This window comes from Chaetura pelagica, unplaced genomic scaffold, assembly GCF_000747805.2.
Source record: "Chaetura pelagica isolate M959 unplaced genomic scaffold, ChaPel_1.0 scaffold612, whole genome shotgun sequence".
NCBI lineage: Eukaryota > Metazoa > Chordata > Aves > Apodiformes > Apodidae > Chaetura > Chaetura pelagica.
Genome location: NW_009952448.1, coordinates 222,097 through 234,138, shown reverse-complemented (window position 1 = coordinate 234,138; position 12,042 = coordinate 222,097). Strand labels below are relative to the sequence as shown.

The window sequence follows — 12,042 nt, the reverse complement described above, 5'->3', positions numbered from 1 at the left end:
TGACATGCAGAGTGTGCCGCTGTTCCCGGGCCACATTGATGCTTCCAGGGACATGCATGGTGAGTTTGTCCTCAGCATTTGTCCCTGATGGTCATGTTTTGGTGTTTCTTCTGTTGACTTTCATGTAATGAACAATACTAAGCTGCTAAGTGCACAGACTATAATCTCTTCCCATGATTTTTTTCAGTAGTGCCTAAAGCCATTTCAATAGCTACTGCCAGGAAGGTTTATTTGAAGTGAACTTAGGCAGATGGAGTTAGGACATCTAGACAAGTTCAGTTGAAGCAGGAGTTACCAATGTCTTGTCTTCATGGCTAGAAACCAAATACACATGGACTTTGCCCACAAAGTGGTCTTCAGTGTTTGGCCTGCTGAAGTTTGAGCAGTTATTAACAAGAATTGATGGGAGCAGAAGCAGAAAGCAAAGGGGGAAGAACTTGTAAGTAAGAAAAAACTGGCAAGCCTGTGCTTCCTGTCTTACACCTTGTTACAACCTGTGTCTGCACAGAAAACTGTCAGTGCAGTTTGTGAAGGTCAGTGAACCCAGAGCTGCTTGCAAACTTCATCTGAAGTGCTTGTGAGCAGAAGAGAAAGGTTCATTTTCCAAGGGTTGTACAGAGTTCACATCTGGGAGGGGGGTTGTTAGGGCCAGCCTGGGGATTAACAAAAGGCCTTTTATTTCATTAGCACCACATGGATCCATGATGGTACCTGAACAACCATTCTTGGGGTCCTTCTATGCTCCTGCAGAAGCTCTAGACCCATCAGCCTTCATTGGCCTGGATTCAACTGCAGAATTTCTGCAAGAACAAGCAGGTGAGAAAGAGATGGTTGCTGTTGCTGTCTGTCTTGCTAGCTGGGTCTGAGGGCTCTGCAGCTGGAAAATCTTGGTTTCCTGGTCCTAGAGGATCTTGGTGGAGGAGTTGGTAAGTAAAATGAGTCAGGATTAGAAAGTATCCTATTGGCATTGAGAGTTCTGGGTTCAGTGTGAATGTTCTGAAGATGTTAGGAGATGACAGAATGTTCTGAGGTTGGAAGGGAACTCTGGAGGTCATCTTGTCCAACCCCCCTGCTCAGGGAGGGCCACCTAGAGCCAGATGCCAGGAAGAACTGAAAAAAGAACCTTCTCTCTTGGGTCCTGGGGTCAGTGCTGGTTGAGGCTCTCCTCTGATGCAAGCTTTCCCTAGCAGTAATCACAGAAGAACATGGTGTTCTAGTACCATTCTCAAAGGGAACTGGAAGTTACCTGAGAATGAACCTACCAAACAGCTGAGTCGATACCTTCAACTGAGGAACTAAAGCAGGGGTTGTGGCAGTGACAAGACTCAATGTGTTTGTTTCCCAGTGCCTGAAGAACATTGGATGGGAGCTCAGCATGATGTGAAGGGACCAGATGCCTCTTTCTTTGGTGAGCCACCAGGTAAAAACAGTTTTTAATTGATCTGTAGGAACTGTCCTTGGAGCTCCTGAGCAGCAGCAGCAGTTTCTCCTCTCATGTGACTTTCCAAGAAACAAAAGGCAGGGATGGAGTGAAGTGGGACCTGGCCAAGAAAAACACTGTTTCTGGTTCTCAAATCAATTTAGAAGAGAAATGTATGTTGGAGGGGGATGTTACCACACACTTTGTGGTTTAGTGCTGGAAGAGATGGGGAGAACCCTGCAGCTGTAGAGCCTGTTCATTTCTCGTTTAGGGCAGCAAATGTAATTTATGCAGTTCCAGGCCCAAGTATCAGCAGGGATTAGTGACGTGTCCTCTGGGGCCGTGTTGGGTAGCAGGGCTGTAACCCACTGCAAACCTGTCCTGTCATGGGTTTGGGAAACTAAGTTAGCAGATGTGAACAAAAAAAACCTTTCAGTAGTAAACTCTGTGGATTCCAGGCTGGGTCTCCATTCTGTGCACCCCCATGAGAGTGAAGATACCTTCATTGCCAGCTGGGCTGTGTGTTCCATGCCTTGGCACCAACATAATCATCAGATACATAATACAATTATATCTACATGGATATATGATAGGTTTAAAATAACATCCTATGGAATAAATAATAAAATAATAAACAGAGTGTATAAAATCTACTCATTAAAAGGAGCTCTGAAACTGGGATTTTACTGCTGACAAGGATTCCAGTGCACACTGAGAGACAAAGCTCCTGACTTGAGTGCTAAGTCAGAGCACTCGTGGTTCCTGCTTCTAAGGGCTGGTGCAGCTGAGGGCACCAACCAGTGGAATTTTGGCTCATGCACAGTCAGCAGAATTTTAAATTAAATTCTAATTGCAAACCTGTGTATTCTGTCTGATGGTCTTTAGCTTCTGGTGACAGTTAGATCTTTGGAGCTCCAGGCATGATTCTGTTGTGTATCTGGAGCTCTGTGTCCAGCTCTGGGCTCCCCAAAACAAGGACATGGAGCTGTTGGAGAGAGTCCAGGAGGCCCCGGAGATGATGGGAGTGCTGGAGCAGCTCTGCTCTGGAGCCAGGCTGGGAGAGTTGGGGTGTTCAGCCTGGAGAAGAGAAGGCTCCAGGGAGACCTGAGAGCAGCTTCCAGTGCCTGAAGGGGCTCCAGGAAAGCTGGGGAGGGGCTTGGGACAAGGGCAGGGAGGGATGGGAGCAGGGGGAAGGGTTTCCAGCTGGCAGAGGGAGCTGGAGCTGAGATGGGAGGGAGAAATTGTGTGCTGTGAGGGTGGGGAGAGCCTGGCCCAGGTTGCCCAGGGAAGCTGTGGCTGCCCCATCCCTGGGGGTGTTGAAGGGCAGGTTGGATGGGGCTTGGAGCAGCCTGGGCTGCTGGGAGGTGTCCCTGCCCATGGCAGGGGGTTGGAACTAGATGACCCTACGGTCCCTTTCCACCCAAACCATTCCATGATTCTCTGATGCTAGTGTGATACTTGGTCCATAATGGGCTTTTTATTGGCAGTTTTGGTGAACAAGCTGTGCAGAGGGCAGTTTGACACTGGTCCCAGGTAGGAAGTGGTTCTGGAGGTGGTGGCTCTCCCTAGGGCTCGGGGTGGAACTTGGCTGCTTTGTAACTGGATTCTCAGCTTGCTCGTGGCAGTAGCTTCTCTCCAGATACAAGTGTTTTCCTGGGAGTTGCACCAACTTTCTGAAAATGAGAGATAAAACCCAGTGCTGTTGTCCAACCCGAGGGGGATGCTGGAGTGGGGGAGCTGACTCATGTGGGTTGTTGCTGCAGACACACTTGGAGAGGGTGATTCACATCCTGACAACTCCAGATGGGAAAGTGGTTTGCTGAGACCTTTCTGAGGGCTTAACCAAACTGCATTTTCTCTGCCCAGTGCCCCCCACAATGACTGAAGCAATGAAACCCCACTTCCCAGGAAGCCCTGTAGCTGTGGCTCCTGCTTTCCCTCCTGCTGCAGGGACAGCATCTCCAGGAGAGCCCGAAGCTGCTGATGGACCAGAAGGTGCAACATCAGGTAATGTTGCTTCAGGCTAAAAGCTGGTGCTGGGTTTAGGCCCTTCTGAGCAAGCTGTAGTGGTGGAACAATTGGAGTTGCCTTTCCAGAAGGAAACACAGGAAGGCACTAACAGATTCCAGTGTGGCTGGAGGATTCTGATCCCTGCATTGTCTTGCTGAGGAAGAACAAGTCTGCTCTGCTCCTCAGCCCTACTGTCACAGTCCAGTGTCTAATTCAGTCATTCTTTCCTTTCTCAACATTTTGGCTCCAGAACAATGTTAAGGTGTTTCCAGAAGATGGCTGTACCAGGAGGCTGATACTGTACAGAAATCCCTTAAGAATTCCCTGTTATAAAGACATTATGAAGACATTTTGCACCAGTCTTTGCCCCCTTGCTGTGTGCTATATTCAAGGCTTCCTGTGATTCACCACCCAGCAGCCAGACTGCTTTTGATATCTATTCCTTACTCTCTTACTCTTCTGTAAAATCCCAATCTTTACATTTTATTTTGAAGAGACTCATAATATCACTTCAAATCAAAGAAGAAATAAAAGAGGCAAAACAAGGCCCAGCACACGGTGGGTCTTTCGGTTGGGGTCCCTGGAGCATTGATGGTGCTGTTATAAAACAGGCTTCTTCCATTTTTCTAATTTCTTTCCACGTTCAGTTTAAGTATCTAATTTAAGGTTTAATGTCTTTTCCATTGTTTGGGGAGGATATTTTTAGATGTGACCTAAACAGTCAGTAGAAATTTAGTGTGTTTTTTCAGCATCTCCCCAGCAGTGTGTGGGGAGGCTGAGGTGACTGTGCGGGCAGGACCTGGGGCTGCTGGGGCTCAGAACTGCAGGACAGAAATCTGCAGCTTCTGGCCTGTGATCATCTGCAAGGACTTGCCTCTAGACACTGGGGATATGAAACTAAAACTGACTGAAAAAGCTCCTTTAAGGGGTTTTTGTGAAGATGGGAACTGAACGGCAGGGGTTTGATTGTGCTGTGAACTGACAGATGTTATTTTGGAGCTAACAGCGTGGTGGGCAGGAGCTGGGATGTGAAACATGCACGAGGCCAAGTTGGGCATGAAAGAATAAAGGGCAGTTGGTGGTTCCCTGGATAACAGTGTCTTCTGTGCCAGGAGTGGCACTGGCTGCAGCACCATCCCACCAGGAGCAGCAGGAACAGTATTTCATGGGTTAAGAGGATGGTTTGGGTTGGAAAGGACTTTCAAGATCATCTGGTTCCACCTTCCTGCCATAGAAGAGATGGAAGAGACCTAAAAACCCATCCAGTCCCCCCCCTGCCATGGGCAGGGACACCTCCCAGCAGCCCAGGCTGCTCCAAGCCCCATCCAACCTGCCCTTCAACACTGCCAGGGATGGGGCAGCCACAGCTTCCCTGGGCAACCTGGGCCAGGCTCTCCCCACCCTCACAGCACACAATTTCTCCCTCCCATCTCATCTCCAGCTCCCTCTGCCAGCTGGAAACCCTTCCCCCTGCTCCCATCCCTCCCTGCCCTTGTCCCAAGCCCCTCCCCAGCTTTCCTGGAGCCCCTTCAGGCACTGGAAGCTGCTCTCAGGTCTCCCTGGAGCCTTCTCTTCTCCAGGCTGAACACCCCAACTCTCCCAGCCTGGCTCCAGAGCAGAGCTGCTCCAGCCCTCCCAGCATCTCCATGGCCTCCTCTGGACTCTCTCCAGGAGCTCCATGTCCTCCCTATGTTGGAGACATGTCTAACACTGCAGTCAAGGAGACAAAACGAGGCACCTGAGGCTGTAGAAGGAAAAGCACTTGGATGCACTGAGCACTGTCACAAGTAGCACAACTCAGTGCACTGGCCTAAGGGGGTAGTAAGTGAGGCTGAAAGACAAGGAGTGAAAGCCCCATCTTCTCTGGTCATCAAACTGCTGTCAGGTATTTACACTCTGCATTTTGTGGCTGCCCCGCCCCTGGGAGTGTTACAGGCAGGTTGGATGGGGCTTGGAGTACCCTGGTCTGGTGGGAGGTGTCCCTGCCCATGGCAGGGGGTTGGATCTAGATGATCTTTAAGGTTCCTTCCAGTCCAAACCATTCTGTGAAATTTGATTGAGTATCTGTGAAATGTTGATTTCCATGATGTGTGTTTCTGCAGCAGATGCAGCATGTGTTCCTGCCTTGGGTGGCCTGTCCCTTCCTGCAGAAAAACCTGGGTCCATTCTTGCAGCAGACACCAAGCCTCCTCAAGCTCTGGATGCTGGATGTGTCCCTCCAGCAGAAACCAACCCTTTCCAGACTGTGGATGTTGGGTTTGCTCCTGCACCAGAAGCCAAGGCTCCTCATGCTGTCAATGCTGCATCCACCCCAGTGGCAGGTCCTGGCTTCACCCCAGCAGCAGATGCCACGTCCCATTATGGGGCAGATTTGGAGTTTTCTCCAGCAGAAGATGCAGGGTTTGCCCCAGCAGCAGACACAGCACCTCCCCATGGGATGGATTTGGCCTTTGCCCCCGCAGCAGATGCAGAACCTCATCATGCTCTGGGGTCTGAGTCTGTCCCTGCAGCAGATACCAAATCTCCCCAGGGTGTGGATTTGGCCTTTACCCCAGCAGCAGATACTAAATCTCACCACACCATGGACTCTGAGGTTGCTCCAGCAGCAGCAGATGCTGAGTTTGCCCCAGCAGCAGAAGTCAACCATCATCATGCTATGGATTCTGGGTTTGCTCCTGTGGTGGAAGCCAAGCCTCTCCCTGCTGTGGAACCTGGGTTTGCCTCTGCAGAAACCAAGTCTGTCCCTGCAGCTGACACCAAGGGTGCTGCATCCGAAGGGCTGGTGGCATCTGAGTCTCCTCTTGATCAGCAGAAGTCACCCATTGACAAGTCTCCTGCAGGTGAGCATGCCTGCCCAAAAGCTTTGTTCAGGCTTGAAATAACAAGGGGGGTGAGGAGGCCCTGGGTTGGCACAGCACTTTGAGCAACACTCCTGGTAGCACTTGGTGGTGGCCACACAGATACAGAATTGTCATCAATGTTATTTTTTAGTAGTTCAGGTTATAGGATCATAGAATTGTTTGGGCTGGAAAAGACCTTTAAGGTCACCCAGTCCACCCATTCCCCCAGCCCTGCCAAGGCCAGCCCTGCCCCATGTCCCTCAGCACCATCTCCAGGGCTTGGAAACCCCTCCAGGGATGGGGACTCCCCCCCTGCCCTGGGCAGCCTGGGCCAGGCCCTGACAACCCTTGGCAGGCAGGAATTGTTCCCCAGATCCAACCTCCACCTCCCCTGGCACAACTTGAGGCCGGTTCCTCTTGTCCCATCCCTTGTTCCTGGGGAGCAGAGCCCGACCCCCCTGGCTCCAACCTCCTCTCAGGCAGCTGCAGAGCCAGCAGGTCTCCCCTCAGCCTCCTTTGCTCCAGGCTGGACACCCCCAGCTCCCTCAGCTGCTCCTGCTCACACTTGTGCTCCAGCCCCTTCCCCAGCTCCCTTGCCCTTCTCTGGACACGCTCCAGCCCTTCCATGTCCTCCTTGTCCTGAGGGGCCCAGACCTGAGCCCAGCATTCCAGGTGCCCCCTCCCCAGTGCCCAGCACAGGGGGAAAACCAAACACATCTGAAGTAGAGCTCAGTTCTGCTGTCAAGGTACAGACAGGAAATGGTTCATGAGGTTTTATTGCTCATAAAATATAAAACTAGAATATCTTAATGATTTTTTAATTATTTCTTTTTTTACTTGGCTTTCTCAGCAGTGATGTTTGGTTTTTAGGACAGTCCCAGAGACATTTTAGTTCCTCTCTGCTGGTACTTATGTTTTGTCTCACTCTCATCCTCAACTTACACTGAAATCTCCACAGATCCTGTGAGACTTAACGTTTCCAAACAAAGATTCTTGTCTCCAAAATGGTTTCTGAAGAGACTGGTAGATTTGTTGATAATTTGGTGACATTTCTCATTGAAAAGTTGGAGTGGGATGTTTTCTTTCTTATTTCTCATACTCTTCAGTTTAATGATAGGAATAAATTTCAAAAGAAAGAAGTTTTAACAGAAAAACCAAACCCTGCTAGGATGTAGTAACTGGGGGGCACAGGTGGGCGAGTGAAGGAGTAAATCCCAGGAGCACAGGAAGATTTGTTTTTGCAGGACACTGAGACTTTCAGGAGGGGAGAGCTGGGGGAAAGTGATCCCAGAAGGCAGATTGTCACTGCTTTAAAAGTGGGGAAAACCTTTCATTTCTTGTGGAAGATGAGGATTAGGTGAGGAAGTGATTTTTGTCTCGTTTCGTCTGATCTAAATTTAAAATAATACAAATTTTTATCCTTTATATTCTGTTTGCAGAAGCAACTGCAAATGTGGAATCCAAAGTCCCAGAATCTTGTGTTGATCCCTCAGAGAAAGCTAAAGACCTCAGAGCACCTCCCAACCAGCACCAGGAGCATCTTCCAGAGCAGACAAACCACCTTTCACAACCAGCAGGTGAGAAATGCAGACCCCAGGAGAAAACTGGAACCAGCACTTTGCTTGAGCTAATTCTGCCGCACCACTGAAGTTCCTCCTCACAGACCCTCTTGTCCTGTCCTTACCATGGACAAAGCAACAAATGGTTAATTTCAAGCAGGTTCTTGGTGTGTGCAGATGTGGGGGCTGTTACAAAGATGAGAGTTTTCACATCTGAAATTCCCATCACATAACTTGTCTTTTTCTTCCTCATCCATAGCTATACCAATGTCTGCCATCATTTTTATACCTATTTAAAATTTAAGTAAAATTAATTACATCTAGAACTGTTCCCTGATGTAATTATGTCTTACAAATGCCAACTATGTGCCAATTATGTGTAGCTGGGCATTTTATAGTGTCTGCATTAATATCTGCTGAGGTGGGTATGAATACTAGATGATGAGCACTAGACAGGGACTCCAGGCTGCTAATAAAGCATATTCTGGATTTGAATTCCAGTGGGAAGCTGGAATAGTCTGTATTCAGTTGATTACAAAGAGGGACAAAAAACCCCAAACAAACCTTCACCCTGAGCTGAAGCCCCAGGCCAGTCTTGGCTTCTTGTTTTACCTCCACCTTGGTGTGTCTGCCAGAATATAAAATTGCTGCTTAAGCTGTGAGCAGATAATACCCAGCAGGCTACTCCATCTTATGAACTTCATCCCTACTAACACCCAAACCTGTACCCTTTTTAAGGCTTGCTTTTAGACTGCAGGTTGCCTGGATTCCTAAAAACTGAAACACTCTGTGCATATTTCTCATCTTTCAGTTGCAGTAGAAGCAAAAGAAGCTGCTGCACTAGAAAATAAAGACCTTCCAGAAAAGCCTGTTCCCACTGTGGATGTCACTGTTACAGAGAAACAAAAGGAGGAGGCTGAACACAACCATGTTCAACACGCAGAACCTCAGCAAGAAAAAACCCTGCCAGAGCCCACAGGTAGAATATAAACAATAAGTCAATTTTAGAATGACAATATCCTCTGGGAACTTTTCACCTTTTCCTGCTGGCTGCCTTGCCACTTGAGCAAGCAGAAATCTTTTTGCACCAGGCAGCTCTGCAGTTCTTTGCTTTCCTCGGTGATTCTCCTTGCACTTTGCCTCTAATCCCTGCCCTCTTAAATAGTCTTTTCCCTTCCATGTTCACTGGACTAAAAACCCAAATATTGGTGCTGCTGGTACTTTATCACTGGGCCTGGCTAATAGCTGTTCTGCTGTAGAATTTCAAAGCTCACCATCTTTTTGCCATTACTGCTAGCTTTTTATCCTGGTATTAAAAAGGACCATTAATTCTTATTACAATATTCCTAGTGCAGACCTCCTTCCAAATTGAGTTTTGTAATTACCAAAGGAAAAATGTGATTTATTATTTTTTTCCCCTCCTGCTCCACTAACCCAGCCTCTCCTGTGAGCTGTTCTTGCTTACACTGGTGTCTGGAGGCTGATTTGTGGGCCAGGCCTTTCTGACAAAGGACTGAGGCTCTCCCTAAAACCAGTGGCTTGTAGCTGAGGAAACCTGGTGCTGCCTGTAAGGGAGCCCAGCACATCTGGGCCCAGCAGCTCTGCCTTCTGCTGCTCCCACCCTGGGTGCTGGGGGGCACGCAGCTCCTCTGCTCCCCCTTCCCCACCAAGCCCCTTCTCTCTTCCCGAGTCTCATCTTTCCACTCAACTTCTATTTTTTTCCCCCCACTTTGGAAGGATGCCAGCTAGAGATATAAAAAGTGCCCCTCCTGGCTTGTCTTGCTGAGACAAAATGGATCCTTTCTGCATTTTTAAAAAGCAATAGCATGTCCTCACAAGAACTGTTGCTTTTCGGTGGGGTAAGAGCATGTATCAGGGACTGTGGCTTTTTCAATAGCATTGACTTATTTATGGGTAGTGGTTTAAACAGGCTTTGTGTGGAAATGTCTATCCCAGCTCTGCTGAGGTGGCTTTGGAATTAGGGTGGTGTCGGTGCTGGAAAATCTGCATACGTGACTGTCTGGACTGTTTTAGATGGCTAAAATCTTATATGTATGCACTTTAAATAGCATATTGACTTATTTTTTTTTTTAAAGCAAGTAGTTGCCTCGATGTTTGAGCAGGCTTCCTGTATTCCAGGTCTCCCCACTGCACAAATCAGGCAAGCTAACAAATCAAGGGAGCGCAGGTTTGGCAGAGCAAAACCTGCTCCAGTGCCTATTGCAGATGTACCAGAGGAACGTCTCGTAGGTCTCCCACACCAGAAGAGTCCTGACCCAAAAGTAGATCCCTATTCCATAGTGGAACATGGATGTGGTGCTGGAAGCTCCCCTGGCACCAGGGTGTCACATACCAAGGCAGCTGAGCAGCCATCCAGCGCGGGGTCAGAGTGTGTGCAGAGCTGCAGAGATGGCCTGAGGGAGAGCTGGGAGCTGGAAGGCTCTCTGGCCATTGTGAAGAAAAAGAAAAAGAAACCCAAACAGAAGAGAAACCAGCTGCCAAGGACAATGGAGTTCTGGGATGAAAATGTGACGGTCTCAAGAGCTGCTAGAAATCCTCCCTTTGCTGTTGAGTCGCAAGACCCAGATGTCTGTCCTGTCGTGTCTGCTGGAGCTGGCAGAGAGCAGCCCCCAGCCTCAGGAAGCAGAGCTTCACATGTGCCAAAGGAGGCCAAAATAAGACCAGGGAGTCATATCCTGGAGGAGCAAAATGTGCTCTCAGTGCCAGCATCAGGACAGCAGGCCCAGAAGCCCAGCACACCTTTAGAATCTGTCTTGGATGCCAAAAATGGAGGTGTCAGGAGCACAGGAGAAAGGAGAGATGAAGGTTTGATGTTGCAGTCTAAAGGCAAAAGAAAAGAGGTTCCTTTGCAGCAGGTAGGAGAGGCTCAGGTGGGAGAACCTGTTCCAGCAAAGGGGCCAACCCAGCCTGGTGAAAGAGATTTTCTTGATAAAAATGAGAAGAGGGAGTGCAAGGAGCCCAGAGGTGCTGACCAGACACCATCTCCTTCGGAAGCAGTCGCTCTAAGCAAAGCAGAAACTCCTCTGGAGACCAGACCTCCAGAATTGCTCCTCCCTGGCAAGGAAAAGGAGGCTAAATGCACATCTCCCAGGCGTGAAGCCTTCCGTGACACTGCCCACCCTGAGCTTCAGACTTCCAGTGGGTCACTGGAGGCAGCAGCAAAGAAGAAAAGCCAAAGGGCTGAGAATGAATCCTTCAAGCATCCTGCTCTTCTGGAGGCTGCAGCCCCCTTGGACAAGCTTCCCAACCAGCCCAAGGCAGCTTCTGAAACTCAGCCAGTGTCCTCTGATAAGTGCATGGCCATTGACCTCAGTACTGCAGAGGGGGTGTTGAAGACTCCAGCAGACCCCACCAAAATGCCTGTTCCAGCTTCACCACAACCCAAGGAGCTTCCTGCTTTGCAGACCAGAAAGGCTGGTGGGGTTTCAGAGCAGCCCTTTCTTCTGGCAGCAAAGTCTGATGCAACCAAACATCCCAGCTCTGCTGAAGCAGTGGACAGAGTGGTGGTGGCAGAGTCCCCTGACCACAACAAAGGGAAGGGCTTTACTGCGTTAGAGCAGCAGACTGGAAGAGATCCCAGTGCTGCACGTGGGCTGGACAGACCTAAAAAAAAGCGTGGTGAAGGGAAAGTGAAAAAATTCAAAAGCTTCTCTGAGCAGCTGATGCCCTGGGAGGATGGAAGCAGAGTGCCTGATGGCCTGAGGACAGATGAGCCTGTGAAAGAAACACCTTTCCCTGAGAAAGGCAGAGGGTTGGCTGCAGGAGAACACCCCTCACTCAACCTTGCTCGTGCTTATCCTGCAGACAAGCCAAAAAAAAGGGGTAGTGATGGGAGAAGTAAAAGAGGAGAAAGGAGTTTTTTCCAGCAGCCTTTTCCTGAGCAAAAGATGGAGCCAAGTAGCTTTCCTGGTAGAACTGACAGAACTCAGGAAGGTTGTGAGAAAAGCAGAGAGAGGGGCTGTGTTGCTGCTGAGTGTTTTCAGGAGAACACATCAGATGTCACCAAAGTGCCCCGGCCCGTTGCACTGGTGGCAGAGGAGCCTAAAGCAAATGGTGGCAGAAGTGAAATGGCTGATTTGGGTCCTTCAGGCCAACCCTTCCTGCAGGAGAGCAGGAGGGAGGAGGCAAAGCACTTGGCTTTGGCTGACACAGTCAGTAAAAATGAGGTAAATTCCATGACTCAAGGGAAAGA

At 49.2% G+C, this 12,042-nt stretch overlaps 1 protein-coding gene across 1 annotated transcript in view; it reads left to right on the top strand.

Moving 5' to 3' along the window:
* Positions 1-12,042, top strand: part of MAP4 (microtubule-associated protein 4) — a 105,503-nt gene that overhangs the window by 44,658 nt on the left and 48,803 nt on the right. Inside the window, exons 5-12 of the mRNA XM_010008547.1 lie at positions 2-59; positions 688-816; positions 1,346-1,420; positions 3,287-3,427; positions 5,533-5,930; positions 6,051-6,270; positions 7,710-7,847; positions 8,641-8,808. Of these exons, the coding sequence (XP_010006849.1) occupies positions 2-59; positions 688-816; positions 1,346-1,420; positions 3,287-3,427; positions 5,533-5,930; positions 6,051-6,270; positions 7,710-7,847; positions 8,641-8,808 (1,327 nt within the window). The remainder of the gene's footprint in view (position 1; positions 60-687; positions 817-1,345; positions 1,421-3,286; positions 3,428-5,532; positions 5,931-6,050; positions 6,271-7,709; positions 7,848-8,640; positions 8,809-12,042) is intronic.